Source organism: Penicillium oxalicum, chromosome II (genome assembly GCF_001723175.1).
Source record: "Penicillium oxalicum strain HP7-1 chromosome II, whole genome shotgun sequence".
Taxonomy (NCBI): Eukaryota; Fungi; Ascomycota; class Eurotiomycetes; order Eurotiales; family Aspergillaceae; genus Penicillium; species Penicillium oxalicum.
Genome location: NC_064651.1, coordinates 873,466 through 895,147, shown reverse-complemented (window position 1 = coordinate 895,147; position 21,682 = coordinate 873,466). Strand labels below are relative to the sequence as shown.

General features: G+C 51.5%; 8 protein-coding genes across 8 annotated transcripts; 6 read left to right on the top strand and 2 right to left on the bottom strand.

Annotated features, from left to right (window-relative positions):
• Positions 1-289: 289 nt before the first annotated feature.
• POX_b02204 (uncharacterized protein) lies at positions 290-1,219 on the top strand (the record flags this gene model as incomplete). The annotated part of the gene is made up of 1 exon (XM_050111118.1): positions 290-1,219. One exon carries the CDS (start codon positions 290-292, stop codon positions 1,217-1,219), a length of 930 nt encoding a protein of 309 aa, XP_049971464.1.
• Positions 1,220-4,226: 3,007 nt separating this feature from the next.
• Positions 4,227-5,368, top strand: POX_b02203 (uncharacterized protein; the record flags this gene model as incomplete). The annotated part of the gene is made up of 3 exons (XM_050111117.1): positions 4,227-4,347; positions 4,482-4,632; positions 4,786-5,368. The coding sequence occupies 3 exons, from the start codon at positions 4,227-4,229 to the stop codon at positions 5,366-5,368; spliced, it is 855 nt and encodes a 284-aa protein (XP_049971463.1).
• Positions 5,369-7,436: 2,068 nt separating this feature from the next.
• POX_b02202 (uncharacterized protein) lies at positions 7,437-7,923 on the top strand (the record flags this gene model as incomplete). The annotated part of the gene is made up of 3 exons (XM_050111116.1): positions 7,437-7,596; positions 7,677-7,772; positions 7,853-7,923. 3 exons carry the CDS (start codon positions 7,437-7,439, stop codon positions 7,921-7,923), a joined length of 327 nt encoding a protein of 108 aa, XP_049971462.1.
• A 1,192-nt stretch (positions 7,924-9,115) lies between these two features.
• POX_b02201 (AP-2 complex subunit alpha) lies at positions 9,116-12,082 on the top strand (the record flags this gene model as incomplete). Its single annotated transcript, XM_050111115.1, has 3 exons — positions 9,116-9,567; positions 9,629-11,891; positions 11,975-12,082. 3 exons carry the CDS (start codon positions 9,116-9,118, stop codon positions 12,080-12,082), a joined length of 2,823 nt encoding a protein of 940 aa, XP_049971461.1.
• Positions 12,083-12,772: 690 nt separating this feature from the next.
• POX_b02200 (Pyridoxal phosphate homeostasis protein) lies at positions 12,773-13,396 on the bottom strand (the record flags this gene model as incomplete). The annotated part of the gene is made up of 1 exon (XM_050111114.1): positions 12,773-13,396. One exon carries the CDS (start codon positions 13,394-13,396, stop codon positions 12,773-12,775), a length of 624 nt encoding a protein of 207 aa, XP_049971460.1.
• A 374-nt stretch (positions 13,397-13,770) lies between these two features.
• Positions 13,771-14,067, top strand: POX_b02199 (uncharacterized protein; the record flags this gene model as incomplete). The annotated part of the gene is made up of 1 exon (XM_050111113.1): positions 13,771-14,067. One exon carries the CDS (start codon positions 13,771-13,773, stop codon positions 14,065-14,067), a length of 297 nt encoding a protein of 98 aa, XP_049971459.1.
• Positions 14,068-16,251: 2,184 nt separating this feature from the next.
• POX_b02198 (uncharacterized protein) lies at positions 16,252-16,623 on the bottom strand (the record flags this gene model as incomplete). Its single annotated transcript, XM_050111112.1, has 2 exons — positions 16,252-16,328; positions 16,395-16,623. 2 exons carry the CDS (start codon positions 16,621-16,623, stop codon positions 16,252-16,254), a joined length of 306 nt encoding a protein of 101 aa, XP_049971458.1.
• Positions 16,624-17,685: 1,062 nt separating this feature from the next.
• POX_b02197 (uncharacterized protein) lies at positions 17,686-21,183 on the top strand (the record flags this gene model as incomplete). Its single annotated transcript, XM_050111111.1, has 1 exon — positions 17,686-21,183. One exon carries the CDS (start codon positions 17,686-17,688, stop codon positions 21,181-21,183), a length of 3,498 nt encoding a protein of 1,165 aa, XP_049971457.1.
• Positions 21,184-21,682: the final 499 nt, after the last annotated feature.

Here is a 21,682-nt window from a genome sequence, read left to right as displayed (position 1 = left end):
ACATCCCAACCTCACGATGGATCCAAATATAAATCCCCCCACGGGCCAACGAGACAAAAAGTTAATTTGACACACGTTCCGCCATTCTCAACCTCGATCCATTCTCCAATCTTAACCCGCAGCACCTGGACCGACTATCATTGTTCACCTTTTCCACCTCCCCTGGCCTTTGGATATTCGAAACTGACCTGCGCACTCTGCGACTCTTCCCCGGTTGCTCTCTTACCTTTGCTGACAGGTGGTCGCGACGACTCACACACCAGTCTTCCATGCCCCTGGAACGGCAGGGATGAGTGCGCCCATCCATGATATCTCAGGCAATTGGATTGTCGGCTCTTACCAAGGTGGCAGCGATGTCGTGCGAATCGCCATCGCCACGTTCGTCGCCGTCGCCTGGTACAATGTGATCGAGCTGGTGGTCTTGGTGTTCATCACTTTCAAGCGCTATCAAGGACCATATTTCTGGAGCATGCTCATCTCGTCGATCGGCATCCTTCCTTACTCGGTGGGCTATCTGATCAAATTCTTCGGTCTCACCTCCGCGATCTGGGTCCCCGTCACACTACTCACGATCGGTTGGTGGACGATGGTGACCGGCCAGTCCTTTGTGCTCTACTCCCGCCTGCACTTGGTTCAAGAGAATAAACGCATTCTACACATGGTCAAGGGCATGATCATTGCCAATGTTTTTCTGCTCCACGTTCCGACAACGGTTCTCACCTTTGCCGCTAATCTTCTCCAAACCCCCACCGCCGTTGCGGGGTACAAAGTCATGGAAAAAATTCAACTCACCGGCTTCTGCGTACAGGAGGTGATCATCTCCAGTTTTTACATGTGGAAGACCAATCGCATGCTCCGCGACAATTCCGATCCCGGCAGCCGTAAGACGGTGTTGCAGTTACTCGCCGTCAATGTTTCCTGTATCATGATGGACATTGCGTTGATGGTCATCGAATTCAACAATCTGTACCTGTACCAGACTACGCTGAAAGCGACGCTGTACAGTGTGAAATTGAAGTTGGAGATTGCCGTCCTCGGCAAACTGGTCAAGATTGCGCATCAAAATGTGTATGGGGGCCACGCGCAGTTCCCTTCATATGTGGATCCGACTTTGCAAGAGGGGGATTACAGACACCCGGGGTCTTTCGGCACGAGCGAAGGCTTCAAGACTCGAGGAGGACCATCGCACACCATCGTTTGTGATGAGGAAATACGCTGAAGCCAGTGGTCGATACTGGCATGACATTTGGCCTCTTCCATTCTTTCCTTCCCCATGGGACAGTCTATTTTATCCCCCCAGGAGCTATCGCCTCCACGTCCAGGGCCGATCATCTTCAGAAAGAGCATCAGGCCATCACCGGGACTCGCCTCTTGCCGATTGCTCGAATTCTGGAAATCGAGCCGACGAGAACGTCGCTTCTCAAGTCCGGTCCCCCCTCTCAATGTCTTCGAGGCTGCACGGCCGGACGCTTACGAGCTTTCTTTCCTACGCACAAAGTGCACACTCCCCTGTCGCCTGCGATCCAAGGATCCGGCCGCTGAATGATTGATTTGATCCGGGAATATCTGGACTCTCTTACCGGCGCGACAACCATTGGAACCCTGATACCCAATCTCCAGCGCCCGCACAGCAAGCTTTTGATGCCGACACGAACCACTTACCATAATTAGACCTAGAATTTGCTTGATGTACATGGAATTTCACGAGACTTATGACTTGAAATATGATGATCAACAAGAGTACTGTTCCCTCGGGTGCCTATCCATATGTAATTTTCTGCAGCATCTCTATAAATCAATCTTGAATACGATTCACAATAGTCCCACCTTGGGCTTGACCACATGGAAAGAGTACAAATAGATCAAGGACCCAGTGCGTTTCCGCGAGACAACAGCCCTTCTCCGGAATTGTTTATTTTTTCATTGTTTTTATTCAGATTGATGCTTTCCACTGGTCTTTCTCGAGTAAATTCTATCAGAGGGCCTCATGGATCAGGTTCAGACGGAGGTGCAATGAAAATACGAGAATTTCCAGTTTCCACTTTTCAACGCAGCGACCGAGCGGATCACCCAGGTTCGGTCTTTGGAGAATGTACAATTGGCAACCAGAACAATCTGACAGGGACAGTGCGACCGTAGCTTTTCTGCGAATATCACCTGTGGGTTTCAGATAACAGAATGCGAAAAGGCCGTTACTCGGGAATAAGCTCTGTAACTGAGAGTTTGGATGACCTTTTAAAGGGGGTTTTGGGGTCCCGTAGGACGTACTTTACCTTGAAGAGATAACCTAGTGGAGGCGGCCCTGAATGGGGCTCAACCTTAGGGGGTTCGGATGACATTAGGACTGTACTGGCGTGTTTGATTTGATAATCAGATCAATACCTAATACTATCCAGTGTTGAGATGCGAACAAGAATTTCCATGATTTTGGGTTTCATTTGGCGAGAGCGAATCTTTCGATCGCTGTGCTTGCAAGATAAGGGGGGTTGTTCTCATGAACATCCATGATTGTGGCTGCTGGATCCTTGCTTAAGACTGTGTAGCTCTCGTCGTTGATGGCTAGGGTACCTGGGCCATTCAAGCTTTGTGTTCAAGTATGTCGGTGAGGTGCGCCCCAAAGTTGAGCTGTTGACACTAGCCAAGTATAGGTACTGGGTTCTTGTCGAGGACCTTCTCTTAGAATCGCAGACTGGATGATGAGTTCAGTCCTGGGTTATTTTTTTACTCTATTCGATCTGACAATATCAACATGTCTCATTTGGGTCTATTGGTCGATGTAGAGAAATGATACATTCTCCAAAGAACATCTCATGTTATCTAGAGCTGTGGCGCGCTCGGTCAGTGAGTACATACGTAGTAGGTAAGTAGGTACCAACTCCTGACCTGCTTCAGTATAGTGTCGTGCCGTCGGTTATTCGGCATCTCAGGCTTCCACTGCCAGGATTATGCGATGCACTGCCTCTTTGTTTTTCCATGTTGGTCAATGATGCCTAGCGTTAGATGAGATTCGGGAATAAGGCGGTTGGACAGCAGTTTGACAGAGTATAGATCAAGTGTTCGGATGAAGCGGCTGTTGAATTCCACTTGCACCAGTTCGGAGGGCCCCCCAAGCCGATAAATTATGGACCAAATTACGTCCCCACATGTACCAATGAATTTTTTTTAGTTTTGTTTTTTGCCCCCCCTTTTTTCCCCCTCGGAAAGAGTTGATCGCTGAAGATTGTCCAATATGTACAGTATTGAACGTGTCCCTTCTATCGATTTGTCTTCCATATAGAGGGGAGATATGGAGGGAAGATGCAATCTAGCGAGTGGCTCAAAGGTGACCAACTTTCCAACCTACTATTTTGCTTATACCCACATCACCCGGTAGCAGCCACAATCAGGTCAACAGTAAACACTAAACAGCTCTTATATTTCCGAGTCCTCCATCTCTCCTGCCTACCAACAACAGTCGCTTCTTCCGACCTTTACTTATTCACATTTCAAGGCGAGTCTCATCGGTTAAGTGTGGGCTACCTACTCACCGCGGCGAAAAAAAAAATCAGAAATCAAAAATAAAAATAAAAACTTCGATGAATTGGCCCCAAGAACAAAACCTGGTGGACTCTATTTTTCAGAGTCGGCACCTGTTAGCCCAGACTGAGGCCCCCCAATTTCCAATCCAAGCGCATCTCTAACCCAATCACAGCTGGGATCGTGATCAATTCCTAGCTTCCAAGCCCCAGGTCCCGCATTCAATCTCTGGTCTTTATTCGCCATCATCCGGACGACCAACAGCTTCGATCCCTATTTGATAGGAAAGCCTGCCTGTTCATCTTTAGTATGCTCTCATCCACGCTGTTGCTAGCCGGATGGAGAGACTTTTAGTAGCCTTGGCCATAATCAGGGCATTCTTCCCCCCTCGTCTGACGTATAATACTTCTGTCTCTCTTATCTTTTAGCTCGTAGTTATTGATTTTTTTTCTCTTCCTACCTGAGATAGCTAAGCTTCGATCCTTTTTCTTTCTTTGTTTTCTTTTTATAATTTTTTTTTTCGTTTTCTTTCTGGTTTCCCGATCTAGATATTCGATATTTCCACAACTTTGATCTACCTTGTTCTTTGATGGTGGTGGACCGACAAAGAATCAAAGGAAGCAATTTTGATCGATTCCCCCTTACTTCCGCGCTCAATCGCTGACGACCAGCTTACCTCCCCCCCCTCTTCCTCCCCTTTTCGAACGAGAATGTGGAGGTCCAAATTGCCGTTTAGACTTCATGCCAAGTGGGCCATTGTTGGCGGCGTGGTGATGGTGATTCTGCAAATCTTGTATTTTCTCCATCGAAACCACGCTCTGCCCGGACAAGGTACGATACAAGATGAGGATTCTGAGAATTTGGAAATCTGTACCAGAAAAAGATGGAAAAAGAGAGAGAGAGAGCAAGCAAATAATCGGATTAAGTTGATTGATGATCTGATAACAAAAACCCACCCGCTCCAGCCGCCTCGTTCCATCGGCAAGAGATCGTCTACAAGCTGTCGACCCTCACCGACGCGTACACATCTACCGCCCGCAATGCCAGCGTGGGTCTGGTTCTGGCCTCGATTCATACGGATGATCTAACATGGCTGTTGGATTACTGCTCCGAAAGGTACATTGCAAAATCCCATGGAATCTCCCTGGAATCTGATACGCTCGTCTTTCTCCCCACTATAGGCGTGGTGCTTTGCTTTTGTGTTTCTTCTCTTTTTTAAGGTTTGGTGGCTCACCCAGTGCAATTCAAATCATGTGCGTCTTCTTGCAGTGACAGTATCCCCTTTGTGTTTTCCACCGAACAACCGCCGCGACAGAACCTCCTCGAGCCTGCGACATGGCGCGGCCGCGAAGCCGCCGCGTACTTGTCCTACATTGTCCGGTTTTACGATCGCCTCCCCGCCTACTCCATCTTCGTCCACGCCTTCGCCGAACAATGGCACAATGATCTCTTCGGCCCCAACACGATCAACACCCTGCGCAACATCCGCTTCCAGGCTGTCGACGCACACGGCTACGTCAACCTTCGCTGCCAACATAATCCCGGCTGTCCAATGGCCGTCAACCCGAACAGCCCGAGCGCCAGCGACCTTCAAAATAACGATATCCGCGCCAAATTTGCCCAGGCATACCAGCAGTTATTTGCCGTGAATGCCGACCAAGTGCCCGACACCATTGGGAACGTTTGTTGTGGACAATTTGCCGTGTCGCGTGATCGGATCCGCGCGCGACCCAAGGAAGACTATGAGCGGATTCTCGAGTGGATGGCCACGACGGAACTGACGGATAATTTCGGCGTGGGTTGGGTGATGGAGAAGGTGTGGCATATCGTGTTTGGAATGGAACCTGTCTAGTAAGTGCAACAGAAGAATGGGGGAGAGAAGTGAAGACAATGCATGTGCGCACGATGGGGCTCATGCCCATGGTTCGCGCGCACGTGCAGAGGACGTGACTTGGATTGTGAACGGTGCTCATGTCTTTTGCTTCAACAGTTGTCCCCGATTTGAACAGTGTCGCTGTGACGTGTACGGGTGGTGTGGCCCGCTGCCCTCGGGCGAGTCATTTCAAGCAGTGATTTCGCCTGCGTAAGCGCAGCAAGAGTCCACCTGATCATGGGAAATGATCAACCTGCTTTTCTGTGCCGCAAAGATGGGGAATAGGCTGGAAAAAATTGAGCTTCGAACCATGACCTCGATGAACTCGTTGGCCCCGATTACATGAACATGCCGAACCGCCTCAGGCCCGCTCAAGGGTGGTAGTGAGCTGGATATCGAAATCGCTCGTTCAATCACGATGTGGCAAAGATGTCCCAGGAACCTCGCCACTATGCGACAAGTTCACTCGCTCGAGTCAGATCAAATGCCACCTTTCAAGTGGGCGTGGAATCGACCTAAGGAGCCTGGCCTGGAAATATACAAGCATTCCAGGTCCGACCTCAGCCCACACTGCGCGCATGAATGGGACAGAGATGGAGAGACACACGATCTGACTCAAAGTTGAAAGTCGGCAGAGCGCGTCACCCGTCGTCGCCGAGCGAAAGCTTGTGTGATGGAGCACAATCCTTCCTCCGGACAGCACTGCCTCCTTTGACCTGCACCGATTCAAAAGACTTGCCAAGGTACCCACGTTTCCTACAAGAAGCCGGCTGCAGGTGGTTGTCCAGCTAATGGAGAAGAGCCCTGATAGTCCGACAGCACAGGTACTTTCCTCTTGATTCAGTGAGTGACTGGGACTTGTATACCACTCGTGCCTGTTGACAGTGAGTCGTGTCGAGTTGTCTCTCTCCATCTCCCACGGAATATTTAATCAATTGAAGTATCTCCTGCCCAATTCTCCCGTATAATTTCTGTGATGTCTTTGGTCAATTATACTTCTGAAAAATGATGTAGAATAAATCATTTGGTTATCGTGTGTCAGCCAGCATGAATTTATTGCCAAAACCAAGCACTTCTCAGACGAGCACCCCCGACGAGCAAAATGATTGTTTTCAGTAGAATACCAACTCTAACGAACTTTCAGACAATAGCTCTTCCCTCGGATTCCATATCCTTATGTAAAAGATCTACCATGGTGATAGTTCTTCACGGTCAAACCCTTTGACACTCGGCTCGCGACACGGAAGTACTGCCATCCCACGTTCCAGAGAACTTACTTTCATGGCCGGTCTCCAACTTCAGACATTGGCGGTTGCCCTGGACTTCAAGAGAGACCACTATTTGGACTGCAAGGGAGTGTGCTCTGAGTGTCACTCTGAAAAATGACAAAGTTTTCTCTCGGCTGCTCATGCTCGCCTGATTCTCTGGATTCATGGTCTACGTACTTTACAGATGATGCATGTCCACGTTAAGCTCCAGCCATCTCCACCCAAGTGTGCCAGCACGAAACAAGCTGCATAAGCTTACTTTTGACCTTCTCCACCTCGTGCCTTCCTCGACCTGTCTTACGGTTTCTTCAATCACGGAAATTTCCGTCTTCTGCGCCACGTCCAGAGAGTCGCCCGCAAGCTGTTTCCCCTGGAAGAGCTGATTCTCGAATCACAGTGAAGATAATGGTCATCGTGAGGAAGTTGGACCAGTTGGAAGACGCCCATTACACGGCAAGTTGAGCAGAGAGGCGAACGGGCCAATTAGCAAGAGTGGGATGACAGCTCATACTCACGTGACTATGACATCAACCAATCAACATGTAGGTAAAACTAATCAGGACACATCGTCCACGGGCCAGTGACGCATGTAGACGAGTATAAAACCATAGCTTCCCTGCTAGGGAGCAAGAGGAAGCTCATATTCATCTTTCTTGCAACCTGAGAACCACGATTTAAATCAAACATATTACTCTTACCAACATTCTCTCGATTCTTTACACGATTCGATTCTCCATCATCTAAAATTGCTCGTTCAAGACCAAAGAACTTCCGTCATCATGGTTCACCCTGCTACTACCTGCTGCAAGACCTCCCAGGATGGAGGCTGCGTCTGCGCCGCTCAAGCCAAGTGCTCCTGCGGCAAGGAGTCGGCTCTCCACTGCACCTGCAACAAGGCTTCCACTGAGAACAACATTTCTGGCCCGCGCTGCTCATGCCGTAAGTTTCTTTTTTTTGTTGGACCCTCATCCTCTTGGTTGCCAAGACGGTTCCCATCATGATACTAATTTAGATTCCAGGTTCTCGTCCCGCTGGTCAGTGCACCTGTGAGCGTGCTGCCACCGAGAACAAGCCTGTTGAGGGTGAGAAGTGTGCTTGTGGCACTCGTCCTGCTTGTAAGTTTTTGTGGACTCCCTGTTGATTATACTCGATGATGCAATGAACACGTGAGACTAATGAGTCCTGTTTTCTTTAGCCTCTTGCACCTGTGAAAAAGTGGAGGCTATTGAGTCCGCTTTGGAGCAAGACTTCACTACTCGCGCCTAAGGCATTGATGACTCATGATGCACTCCATTTGAGAGTTTGCTTTTAATTTGCATTTTTCTTACGGGAACCGGAAGACTGGCGTTAGGGCGGGACTACTTGGACTCTCTTTTGCATTCTCACTCAAGGACTGGCCGGCATTGTTGCGAGTCTGGGGGGCCTGGGCATTCCTTGACGGGACATGGAGTAATCATTTTTCTCCTTCATCAAGTTGACAAATTCTCGACATTGTTCGAGACAAATTAACATATTACTCTTTCTAAGAGCAAAGTGGAGATTCCATTGGATTGCTAGTAATTCTTAGGCGATAGGCTCTGGAAGACGTGGAAAATACGTACCAGAGAATAGTCTAAAGTGCCGAGCAAAATAGCGAGTGCAATGAATTGAGAAATCAACTCACCTTTTGCGTCGAAGATATCGAGGACTGCTTGAGATTATAAATCTCCAGGACAACGACCAAAGGACTTGACTAGCTGTGGTAATCTTAGAAGATTGCAAGACTCAGTACTACTGAGTCAGTAATACCGCAATCCCAATTGAGACGCCAAGCCACCAGACGTACCTGGACTTGATACACACGCGCCCGCACCGCCACATCGAATTAATATTGTTCCGCTGCGCCACAGCGGAGCTGCGGTACTGGACCGAGCAGCAACCATGATTTCGATGAAAGACCGAGCATGAGATGTGGTACAGGAGGAAGACCCATCGAGTTTGAGGAAAGCCTGGATTATTCCTCGTGAGGTTTCAGAACGCACTGCTTCTCGAGGCTATCACGTTGTATGTTCTCGAAAATAATACACTATTGACTCTACCTCTTTTGTGTGATTGTGATCGCTGACAGCCTTGAAGCTGCATCCACTTCAGCGGCACCCGCGATCGACAAACCACCCCCCCCCCCCTGTCTCCGAACTCCGTCTCCGAGCCAGCCCTCCCAGTGACTTTCGCATTCGCGCCCCGTCTCCGCCTGTCTGTCTGTTAGCAAATGCTCTACCAGCACGACGACAACGCCGGGACATGATTGCGTGACGTCGAGTCTACGACTGCGAACCCCCCTGAGGTCCCTCTCCCTCGTGGCATGCGAAACCCTGTACATCAAACCCCACATTTCCGACACCATTAGGATACCTCCGAACGAGAGCGCGCAAGTCGTCAAACTCCCAGGGCGCGTCGAGCGACAAATCATTACAACAAGATGTCTTCGATGCGAGGGCTTGTCCAGTTCATCGCAGATCTGCGCAATGCGCGGGCGCGAGAACTGGAGGAGAAGCGGGTGAATAAGGAGTTGGCCAATATTCGACAAAAGTTCAAGGCCGGCAATCTCAACGGATACCAGAAGAAGAAATACGTGTGCAAGCTGCTCTACGTTTACATTCAGGGGTACGATGTGGACTTTGGTCATCTGGAAGCGGTCAATTTGATCTCGTCAAACAAATACTCGGAGAAGCAGATCGGCTACCTGGCAGTGACGTTGTTCTTGCACGAAGAGCATGAGCTGCTGCATTTGGTCGTGAACAGTATTCGCAAGGACTTGCTTGACAACAATGAACTTTTCAATTGTCTGGCCCTACATGCCGTGGCCAATGTGGGTGGTCGAGAACTTGGAGAAGCCCTGGCGACGGAGGTTCACCGACTCCTGATTTCCCCGTAAGTGTGGGACTTTCTGCGTCTGCGTGGGAAGGACGAATTGAAACTGATGCTCTTGCAGAACTTCAAAGGCGTTCGTCAAGAAGAAGGCCGCTCTCACATTGCTCCGACTATACCGCAAGCATCCAGGCATCGTCCGGAACGAATGGGCGGAGCGTATAATCTCTATCATGGACGACCCTGATATGGGTGTGACCCTATCTGTCACCTCGCTAGTAATGGCACTGGCGCAGGATCTGCCCGAAGAATACAAGGGCTGTTATGTCAAGGCGGCCCAACGATTAAAGCGCATTGTGATCGAGAACGATATTGCGCCCGACTATCTTTACTACCGTGTGCCGTGCCCCTGGATTCAAGTCAAGTTTTTGCGATTATTGCAATACTATCCTCCGTCACAAGACAGCCATGTCCGCGAGATCATTCGCGAGTCTCTGGCCCAGATCATGCAGTCTGCCTTGGAGACGCCCAAGAACGTCCAACAAAACAACGCCCAAAATGCCATTCTCTTCGAAGCCATCAACCTTCTTATTCATCTCGATTCCGAGCATACACTCATGCTTCAGATTTCCGCGCGGTTGGGCAAATACATCCAGTCTCGCGAAACAAATGTTCGTTACTTGGGTCTAGACGCCTTGACTCACTTTGCTGCTCGAGCAGAGACCCTCGACCCGATCAAAAAGCACCAGAACATCATCTTGGGATCCCTCCGCGACCGAGACATCAGTGTTCGTCGCAAGGGCTTGGACCTGCTTTACAGCATGTGTGATACCACCAACGCCGGCCCGATCGTCAACGAGCTGCTGCGGTATCTGCAGACCGCCGACTATGCCATTCGCGAGGAGATGGTTCTGAAGGTGGCCATCTTGACGGAAAAGTATGCCACTGATGCGCAATGGTATATTGACATGACTCTCAAGCTCTTATCATTGGCGGGTGAGCACGTCAATGATGAAGTTTGGCAACGAGTGATTCAAATTGTGACCAACAACGAGGAACTACAGGCTTATGCGGCCCATACGCTGCTCGGCTACCTGAAGAGTGAATGCCACGAGAGTTTGGTAAAGATTGGTTGCTATGTCTTGGGTGAATTTGGCCATCTGATTGCCGACAATGCCGGCTCAAGTCCCATCGAACAATTCCTTGCTCTTCAGGGTAAAATGTTCACGGGGTCCGACAACGCTCGAGCCATGATCTTGTCCTCGTTTGTGAAATTCGTCAATTTGTTCCCCGAAATCAAGCCGCAACTCCTTCAAATCTTCCGCCTCTACAGCCACTCTCCCGACTCCGAGTTACAACAGCGGGCGTTCGAATACCTCTCACTGGCAACACTCCCTACAGACGATCTTCTGCGAACGGTTTGTGATGAAATGCCACCCTTTTCGGAGAGAACGTCCATTCTTCTGTCTCGGCTCCACCAAAAGACGGCAGGCACTAGCGAGAAGAAAACCTGGGTGGTGGGTGGCAAGGATGCCAATGCCGACAAGCAGGAAGTCCTCCTGGCGCAGCACACGGGCCTCAAACGCAGCTTCACCACCATTGTCAACGGTACCCGTTCAACCTCCAACGGCTCAAGCACGCCCACCAGTGCCACGAGCGCCTCGGGCGATCTGGCTGGCTTGGATTTCAGTGGCCCGTCAGCTCCTGCCCCCAATCTTGCCAGCGCCGCTCACTTGAGCCCTGACTGGGAGATTGGATATAGCCGACTTTATTTCTCGAACGGGGGGGTGCTGTTTGAGGATGCCCAGATCCACGTTGGATTGCGGTCAGAGTACCGTGCCCACATGGGTGTTGTGAAGATCTATATCTCGAACAAATCTGCCTCTGCCATCAATTCCCTGACAACGACCGTGGAGAATCCCGCTACGCCCAACCTGAAAATCGACACGAAGAATCTCCCCGATTCAAGCGTGCCCGCCGCTGGGCAGACTCAGCAGACTTTGTTTTGCGTCTCACATGGTCCCTTCTCCGACGCACCCACCATCCGCATCTCCTATTTGGCCGGTGCACTGCAGGCCTACACCCTGCAATTGCCGGTTCTGATGCATCGGTACATGGAACCATCCTCCCTTTCTGCAGAAGACTTCTTCAAGCGTTGGCGTCAAATCGGCGACGGACCCCTCGAGTCGCAGAAGACCTTTGGTCTTAGCGGCAAGAACAAGGTGATCACCGAGTCTTATACCCGGCAGGTAGTGGAGGGATTTGCCTGGAAGATCTTGGACGGTGTTGATCCTAATCCACGGAACATCGTCGGCTGCGGTGTCTTCCAGTTCGAGGAGGGCAAGACCGGGTGTCTGTTGCGGCTGGAGCCCAATTACGAGAAATCGGTAAGTCAATGCGGCGGGCACTGTCTGGAGCTCATGAGTTCGGGTCGAAACGGGCACGCTAACTTTTTGGCTTTTCAATATAGATGTACCGGGTTACCATCCGTGCCACCAAAGAAGGTGTACCCCAAGGACTGGCGCGACAGATGGAGCAGAAGCTATCGCAGGGTCTCCGAAGGGATTCTCTCGATTAGGTCTGTGTTGACGCCAGGGTGTCAAGTGAACCAGGAAGGGATGGGCCTCATAATAATCTTCTCATATGGCCTGCACCGTGTAAACAGCATTGATGGGAAATATATGCATGTAGAATTTCTGACAGGTTTTTTCCCCGTCTATCAATTCTTTGGAACGAGCGAGTCGTTTTTGTTGTGCTTTTTTTCTTTGCCTATCACGCATATGGTTACAGGATATGTGATCTTGTGTCTTATATATCCGAATGCCCGTGTTTTCTCCCCCCAAAAGTATAAATTCGGTTTGATCGACAGTGCGGACCGGGGATCATGTTCGAGTGGTGAGACTGCAGACTTGCAGCCCAGGTCGCCGGCACATGACGCGCCACTCTTCCTTTTGGAAACCTCGTTGATCTATCACCGGCCCTCGCTGCGGTATGCACCAACCACTTTGACTCGATTTATACAACCAAAATATGTCCACCTCATTCAGATTTGCACCTTCAAACAACCCTGGCCTCCGACTTTGGTGGCCGATCACCAAAGATGGTCGTTCCCACCCGCACCTGATCACTCCCCAACGCAATCGCTCCCTCAAAGTCCGAACTCATCCCCATACTCAACTCCAACTCGGCGTCCGGCCCCGTCAAACCCAGCTCGGAAACGATGCGATCCCGCGTCTCGCGCAAACACACAAAATCCTCATTCTCCGTCTCAGGCGTCGTCGCCCGGGATCTGGCAATCGCTCCGATCGTCATGACTCCCTGCAATTTTAACCGCGGGCATTTTTTCCCGGATGTGCTTGGCCAGCGCGGGCGCTTGTGCCGGTTCCACACCCGCCTTGTTCTCTTCGCCGGAGGTGTTGACTTGGACGTAGACGCGCAGTCGTGATTCGGATCCAGGCTCTTTGGCAGCTTGGGCTTCGGCTTCACGCTCCTCGGCGTCCGGGTTGCGCTCACCGCGCCCTTTGTCGAGAAGGGTGGCTTTCTTTTCCGAGTCGACGCTTTCGACGGCCCATAGGCCGCGAACGTCGCGGGCGAGGGTGACGCACTTATTTGATTGGAGACCGCCGATGAAATGCCATTTGATGGTTGGTGGGAGAAGGCGGGATTTCTCGAGAAGTTCTTGCAGGTAGTTCTCGCCGAAGTGAGCGTGGGCGACGGGGGAGTGGTGTAGAGCGAGAACGTCGGCAGCGGGCTTGAGCTTGGAGACCGCGACGAGACGGACGGGCTTGGATGGAGTGGGAGAATTGGAGACGGCGGCGGCGATGCGCGACGTCACGGCGGAAAGGTTGGTGAGGAGAGTTGAGGTGCGCGCGGGGGTGGCGGCTACGGCCATGTTGGATATCTCGGAGGTGGTGGATGGAGTGGTCATGGCAATGACCGGAGGGTAGAGAAGAGACGGGCGGTTCTCGTTGGCTTGTTGATGAATAGATATTCGTTTGATGTAAGAGGTTGGAAAGGAGGGGGTTACGGGAATATCGGGAGTGTGTGTGAAGGTGCCAAATCGGGAGAATGCTCTACATTGGAGAACGTGGAGCTCGGCAAGAAACAAATCGTCAGGATGCTCAGCAGATTAACAGAGCGATCTCCAAGCTCATCGCCGGATGGTCCAGCCGGAAGAGTGCCTCAGGCAGTACACTCTACGGCCAATGGAGCTGTCTGGCCTGCTCCATCGTCACATGATTTCTCTGTGGGAGAGCTGTGCCACAAATGGACTCGTTCACAGCCACCGAACTGGGCTCATCCTCCATTCTCGAGCTGTCTTTCTTTGCTCCCGTCGATAGCTTGGCGAGCTTTTTTCGTCCGCCTTCTTCGGGCCGTTTGCGGCGACCAGCACCGACGAAAGATCTGGAACAGGGCGGTCTCGTTCAGGTCTACCCGGGATTCCAATCGTTCTCGACTCCGGTGCATGCAACCAAAGAGATGTTTCTGTCAAAGTGGTCAAGTAGCAGTGTGACCTCATTTCCATCTAACCAGGGCAACGGAGCGCCCACGGACATGATTTAGCCAATCAAGAGCTCCCATATCTCCTGCGCTTGGATGATTTTGTTGCAACGAGTGACCGGCGCCAACTGACACCCTCCCGAGCATCCACTTCGGCTTCTGGCGGCAGCCCTGACAGCGGGATCCACTGAAACTTAGACAGCTCTTCATCACGTCAGGTTCGATGTATACGAGGTACATAGTAGTACCAACAGAGGTACTCTAGTACTCGACAATGGAGCATGTAGTACTAGCACTCCACAGTACACCTATTACTAGATGGTAATCCTTTTCAAGGTGGGCTAGCGATTCGTCAAAAAGTTCAAAGACTCAGGCCTCCCATTTAGTGCGCCTGACATTGGTTTCATTACTACTGAGTACTAAAGTAAGCAGTAAGTGGAGTCGAAGTACTGACGGGACTGCAGGACGAAACCATGAATATTCAGTGCCACGGGCTCCCTAGACTCTTCGTTGAATTCAGCCGTCGCCGTTTTTGATTCCGAAGAGACCACTAGAGAATCCCAAGTTGGACATAGTACCTGGCAGATGGCTCAGTGCCACCCTAAGGTTAGTCCCAAGGATTCTCGGAGCTCACTCTTCAGATGAGTGCTACCCAGGAATTTCTAGAGCGATCGATCTATACCATGTCAAATATCTCAGGCGCCCGTGTCTAATTACTATATTCAGTGGTTATGTGTTTGTACCTTCTCCCCCCATCTCTCGTACTACCAGATACCATGGAAGACCTGATTTTGGATGAAGTTATTATGCAGGAGGGGGAAAGGAGAGGCATCATCCATGCTTGTCGCCTTACTTCAACGCCTATGGTCACTCTGAATGGGGATTCGTCCATCGCTCAATCTGCAGCATCCATGTAGCGCGCTACTAGTACTTACGAGGCGCCGGCCAAGCCCACGATGGGGCCTCGGAACTGTGAATGGCGGTCACTGGTGCTTTTTTGTAACATTTGGTATTTTAGGAAAGGTGCCAATGTGGAACTACCAAACTACCGAGCATTAAAAAGAAAAGGAAGAAGAGGGGTCATTGGATCTATTTTCAGCATGATCTGGCCCATTTTGTAACTTGAGAGGGGTAATTCAAATTTTCAAAGAGGTAGCAAAAGGCAGCTATAATTTCAAGGTAGCTTAGACACAGGGACGTGCTGGCGCATTACCATCACTGGCCACCCTGGTTTAGTGGTTGACTGGTTACTACGTGGTTGAGAAGGACTTGGATTTCCGTGGCTCAGCACTTACTAGATGTAACAAGAAGTCACCGATATTACAGTTGTATGCACTATACTTCTCCCTTTGTAAGCCCTTTAGACAAACGGAAAACAGATCCGACCCAGCCTTGAGCTATGGGTCTGGAGCACCTGCATGATGCACACCAGGCAGCTACCTGGTCTAGGCTCCCGGCGTCAAACAGTCCAGTAAGCTGTTGCTGATTCCTCGACAGACCCATGCACGATCAAATCAGGCAGTCGTGATGCACACTACTTCCAACGTTTGGAGCAAACCTCTTAAGCCATCCGAATAGTGTTTGGCTACTTCATACTATGCCCCTCCTCCCATAGAACGCGCTTCATTCTGACCGAAACATTCTTTTTTTTTTTTTTTTTTTTTTTTTTTTTTTTACTTTTTTAAAATCTTCAAGCTGCCACTTTCTTCTTATCCATCCCCCACTGTGTTCCCGATTTTCTTCTTTGACGTCAGATGATCTCTTTGACCGTGGATCGGTCAAAGATCCATTATTCTCTTCGGCTTTGGGTTTTGGATGCATGGACTACTTTTAGCTCATGATCCGCGGCAACCCTCCCCGGCGCGCAGAAGCCCTTTTATTCTTAATTGCACTTCTCTGCTCCTGGCGCGCTTGTTCGTGATCGAGCTCGACGGTATTCCAGTACCTAGCCCACGTTGCCTTTAATCTTGGTGGCATTTGGGTGCTTCCCTGCCTGTCGCTGTCAGTCGCTTCCTCTGAGTCTGCAGTACCGTCAGCTGGTCTGATCTTTTTCAATTACCATTCTCCTTCGACTCGGTCATTTGGAGGCCTTGCCTCGTAAGCATCGAGTACCAAGTGCTTGAACTGTCGGTTGTGGAGGGACGATAAGCATCTTGCAACTTTTGCAAATTGCGCTTCTTGGCTCATAGAAAAGACCAGGGGCAGCCCGCTCTGAGTTTGATACCATCGTCCTCTCTTCTTGACGTACTACACATACGGTCGTTTCCATCGCCAAACAGAAATATCACCGTCACCCGACATCCTTTCAACAAAAAACAAAATCCCTGACGAATCTCGGCTCTCGACACTGGTTGCCTCTCTTGAGCCTCATTCTCAAGTATTCCACAGACAGTCCCATCTGCCGGCTCCGATCTCGACCATCTTACCTGCACCAGTTTCCAAGTTCTTCTTTGACACTGAGTTGATTTGATCATCGTCACCATGTGCCGCCAATACTACACCCTGTATGCCTGGTGTCATTGTGAAGAGGATGCCGGATATACTGCCTGTACCGGTCTTCGCCTTAACAACTGCCGTGGAGTGAGCATCGAGACGGTCCACATGCACTGCTTCTGCCATTCCCACGCCACCCGGGGATTCAAGACCCAAAAGGAGATCCGAAAGGAGGAGAGAAGAATACGACGGCAGTCACAGGAGTCATTGGAAGAGAAAGCCTCACTGGGTCGTCGATTGTACCAGTGGTATCAATGGAGAGGGCTGTGGTCACGATGAGACGAGAAGGGGGAGCAAAATGAGAAATGAGATTGGTATGGGTCCATGGTTTTATGATTCCTGGGGGCGGCACAGTCTTTCTTTTTTGGGGGAGAATCTTTTAATGCACCTCAAGAGGAGTTGCTCGCTTTGGTGTGTTTCTTCTTTATGGCGTTTATGAAAAGGGAAAAAAGGATCGTGGAGTTGGACAGTGGGAGGGGTGTGTCTTTTTTTTTTCTGAGGCTCGGCGTTGACTATATACACCGGGTGTGCTTTTGGTTCTCAGATGGTCAGATAGAGAGAAGTTGACTTGAAAGACTCATAGACAAAAATATACTAGAGCTTTTTCACAGGATACTGTTTTGGGTTGACTACTTGTTTGTATCGTTGTGCTGCTATACTTCTCGTGAGCGAGTACTTGGACTTGCAGGTGTGGATGTGGGTCTGTCTGAATAAGCTCCAAGGGGGCTTCAGGAGGGGGTCCGGACATGATCGTGTAACAATGTAAACGATATGGTAGCACAGAGATGAGGAGAATGCTAAGTATAGTAAGAGACCTGCAAGTGATCAAGAGAAAGAACAGAAATCAACGAGTCGAAAGAATCAAACAAGCAAGACTCTCCTTTTAAAAAGAATGTCTTTGTAGGAGTCTGTGGTATGGGCCCTGACGATCGACTTGAGCCCCTTGCCCGTCCAAAGGAGGCGCCGCCCAGTAAGGAAAAAGAAGGAGGCCACCATCCAACAGAGTATTGTGCTCCTCCTCTTCAAAGAACGGACATCATTTTCATCTTTCCAGGTTCCTCCTCTTTTCAGTCTTCATTTCTCATTTGACAGATTGGCACTCAGAAACACACCACCAACACATTCTCTCCCACTGTCAGCCTCTAGAAGCTCCGTGATCCCTCCCCCGCTAGATGCTCCTATTGCATCATGGACCCCTCCAGATCCCCTCGGGGTGATCCGCCTGCTGCGTTTATGATCGATCACGCCCAGAGCAGCACATCGGCAGATCCCTCTTCCCACTCAGATCTGACCGACTCTTTGAATCATTTGTCACTGGCATCCCCCGCTGCTGTTCCACCATCTCCGCCCTCATCCATCGCACTTCCGCTTGACCATGCTTCACGCCCCAGCCCTCCCGTCGCTCTCGCCGTGGATCGCGCGCCCACACCACGACGCGCCTCCCAGTCTCCTCCAACTGCTCAGCGGGACGAGCGCAGCAAGCCTCCCCCCAGGCTTCAAAAGCGCACATCCACAGCCTCCTTGCGATCAGTCTCTCAACCCATTGTGCCCATGAGCAACGGCACACACGCCACCCCCCGACGTGCTCCCAGCTCGAGCTCTCCCCACGGCGAGCGGCGCAAATCCATCCCTGCCTTGCAAAAGCGCCAGTCGACGGCCTCCCTCCGATCCACTGAGTGCTCCTCTCCGGTGCCTGGTTCAGGCTCGTCACGACGCTCCTCTGCCAATTTGAACGGGTCTCCGCCCATCGGATCACCCGCCATGGCCCCGCGCCTTTCCCTGGAACCGCAACCACAACCACCCACCGCAGCCTCCGTCGCCGCGGAACACTTCCGAAAAGAGGTGGACCTGCACCAGATTGTCGACCTCAAGTCCAAGACCGCGGTGATCATTCACGATGCCTGTTACGGACATCGATTCTCACGGCCCCGGGCCTCCAAGTCCCTGCTCGCATCCATTGTGGAGAGACCCGAGCGCATCAAGGCCTGTGTCCTGGGTATATCCGCGGCGTACGTCCGCATGGGTCGACGATACCGGGGGGAGCAGTTTGCGCCACGGCCCGATCTTGAACTACACTTGCTCCCCCCACCACCCTTTCAGATCCGCAAGACCTCGCGCTCGCTACCGCTGCATGATGGTGCGGTGACCCATGTGCACGGTCAGCAGTGGATGGCCGATCTCAAAGGCATGTGCGACAAGGCAGAATCCCGCTTGGCGTTGAGTGGAAAGGAACTCGTGCGTCCGCGCAGCGAGGGTCGCGAGAACACTCCTGCAGCGCAAGAACTCCACTCGGGCGATCTCTACCTGTGCAATGAATCCCTAGAGGCCTTTCAAGGGGCCCTGGGGGGAGTCTGCGACGGAGTCGATGCGGTCTTTGATCACAGCTCGACCACGCGTGCTTTTGTCTGCATCCGTCCACCCGGTCACCACTGCTCGTCCGATTTTCCCTCGGGTTTCTGCTGGATCAATAATGTTCTGGTAGGAATCTCGTATGCCGCCATGCATCATGGACTGACCCACGCCGCGATTCTGGATTTCGATCTCCATCACGGCGACGGCTCGCAAGAGATTGTGTGGAATCACAACTACCAGGCGTCGATGGCCGCACGAAATGCGCCAGCGTACAAAAAGACCGCGATCGGATACTACAGTCTTCATGATATCAATTCCTATCCATGTGAAGGCGGTGACCCGGAAAAGGTACGCAATGCGAGTGTCTGCATTGACAATGCGCATGGTCAGTCGGTGTGGAATGTCCACTTGGAGACGTGGGAGACGGAAGCGCAATTCTGGGAACTCTATCGGACCAAATACACGGTCTTGATTGAAAAAGCGCGAACCTTCCTACGGGCGCACACCCGGCGACTTTCTGCTGCGACGGGGCCAACCCCCAAAGCCGCCATTTTCATCTCCGCCGGCTTCGACGCGAGCGAGTGGGAGGGCACCGGCATGCAGCGACACAAGGTCAACGTCCCCACCGAGTTTTATGCTCGCTTCACCGCGGATGTCGTGCGTATGTCGCAAGAAGAAGGCCTCGGAGTGGACGGACGTGTGATCAGTGTGCTGGAAGGTGGCTACAGTGACCGTGCGCTCACCAGCGGCGTTCTCAGTCATATTGCTGGACTCGGAGAGGCGCACGCCCCAACGGAGGGGACCATTCCTGCAGATCTGGAATACCAGCGCCAGTGGTGGTCTTCCGAATATCTCTCCGAACTTGAGGGCCTGACTCCGCCTCAGGTCAAGCGGGAGAAAGCAATACCCACCTTTCTGTCGTCCACCAAATCATTTGATGCCAAGGTCCATCCCATCGCCCGTGACCGAAGGTCATTTGGCTCTTATGCCGGGGGGTATCCGACTGTGTTCCCCATCCCGGAAGTGGACTGGACGACTGCCGCGCAAGAGCTTGCCAAGGTTCTGATTCCTGAGGAAAGCCGGCAAACGGTGAGTTGCCGACCTGACGAACTCAATGCCGAAGCGTCTCGACAGCGTCGTGATCGTCAGCTCGCTTTGGAAGGCATGGATGTTGCACCCGGTGCCTCCGCCCTTCTGCCCGTCGACGAAAAGCGACAGCTGCGCGTACGAAAAACAAGGTCCCCTCCATTCTTGTCGCGGCCGGCAACACCGCGACAACAAACGCTCCGAAAGAATCGCCGCACCACGATTGATGGCAACGGCCTGCCCGATGCCGCCACCGAGGCTTCTCCCACCGTGCAAGTCAGTCGTCGGAAGAGCACCTCTACCGCCGAGGTATCGGTGGAACCTCTGAGCATGGCTGAACTGGTGGTCAATTCCGAAAGTCAGACTGCTGCTGCTGCTGCTACACCAGACACCTCTGCTTCCGCGCCACCCGCCAAGGTTGCTGGGGGACGCAAGACCACGGGGGGTACTCGAGGAGCAAATACTTCTAAACGCACGGCGAGTCCTCGAAAACCTCCTCCGGTACCCAAGGTACCATCGGCTTATCGACCGTCCAAGCTGGCGGATCAGAACCAGCCGGGATCAACCGGTGCGGCCGATGACCTGGAAAACCTCTCCGCTGGTCTTCGGCGCATCAAGCTGGTCGTGCCGTCTCCCGAAGAACACGCCGAACGGGAGAAGAAGATTGCCGAGGAGCGTCGACCGAGTACTGCAAAGCCTTCCAGGCCCTCGACACGATCTCCGCGGAGGAGTGGTGGGAGTAGGACACCTGGTGGGAAAGCAACTGGGCGACGGTCTTTGGCCAAGTCGCAGGTCACTGCAGCCACGCCTGCAGCAGCTGAAACTTCTGCGCCCTCCGCCTCTCTCGATGTGAAAAAAGAGGAACGTTCGGAGTCGCCCTCTGCGTCTTCGTCATCAGTACCTCTCGAGTCTTACACGACGTCCATCTCTATGCCTTTTCAGCCGTCAGAAACGCCACTTCATTCCCCTGCGCCACCCGATCAACCTGACCCAATGTCCCACGATAATGTTGCCATGCAAGCTCAACCTCGATCTCATATGTCCCCACCTTTCACACCCCCTCTTCCTCAAACCGCAGAGTTCCCCCGCCCAGGATCTCATACTTTCACATCTCCCGTCACCGAGGCTGGAACAACTAAAAAAGGTCTCCCGGTGCTGACGTCGAGTGGGCATATTCCTTTTGCTACTCCGCAAGATTCACGGTTTGTTCCTGGCGGACAATCAAACCAGACTCATCGGGCAGATTAATTCATCGAGTCTGCTTATTCCAGTCAACCTGCGCACGGCGACAGACATGGACAGAACGTCCCTTGGTCACATTTTCAATTGATTTGGAATACACTTGATCATGAAGCATTCGGCCTTTCGATTGTTTTCTTCCCCTCTGGAGGGTTTTCTCCCCTAGCTTGTGTGTGTGTGTGTGTGTGAGTACATGTCATATACCCCCTTTGGTGTTTTGAGTGATGGTTGTTTTGGTGTTTTTGGAATAAGGTTTTTTTTGTTGTTGATTCAAGGTGGTGTATCGAGGTTGGATACATTCCAGTTTGGTGAGGCTATATTTGGAATTAGGTTGTTGTTTGTTGGAATACCCATTATCTAAAAATGTCTTGGTTTCACAAATTCCCGATTCAGGGCTCCTTATGTAGACTCGGCGTTGATTCTGGTGCTACCCGGACTATCTGATACCCTAGTACCTCTAGTGACAATCCATTCAATCTCAATATATACGGATGCAAATTACGATGGA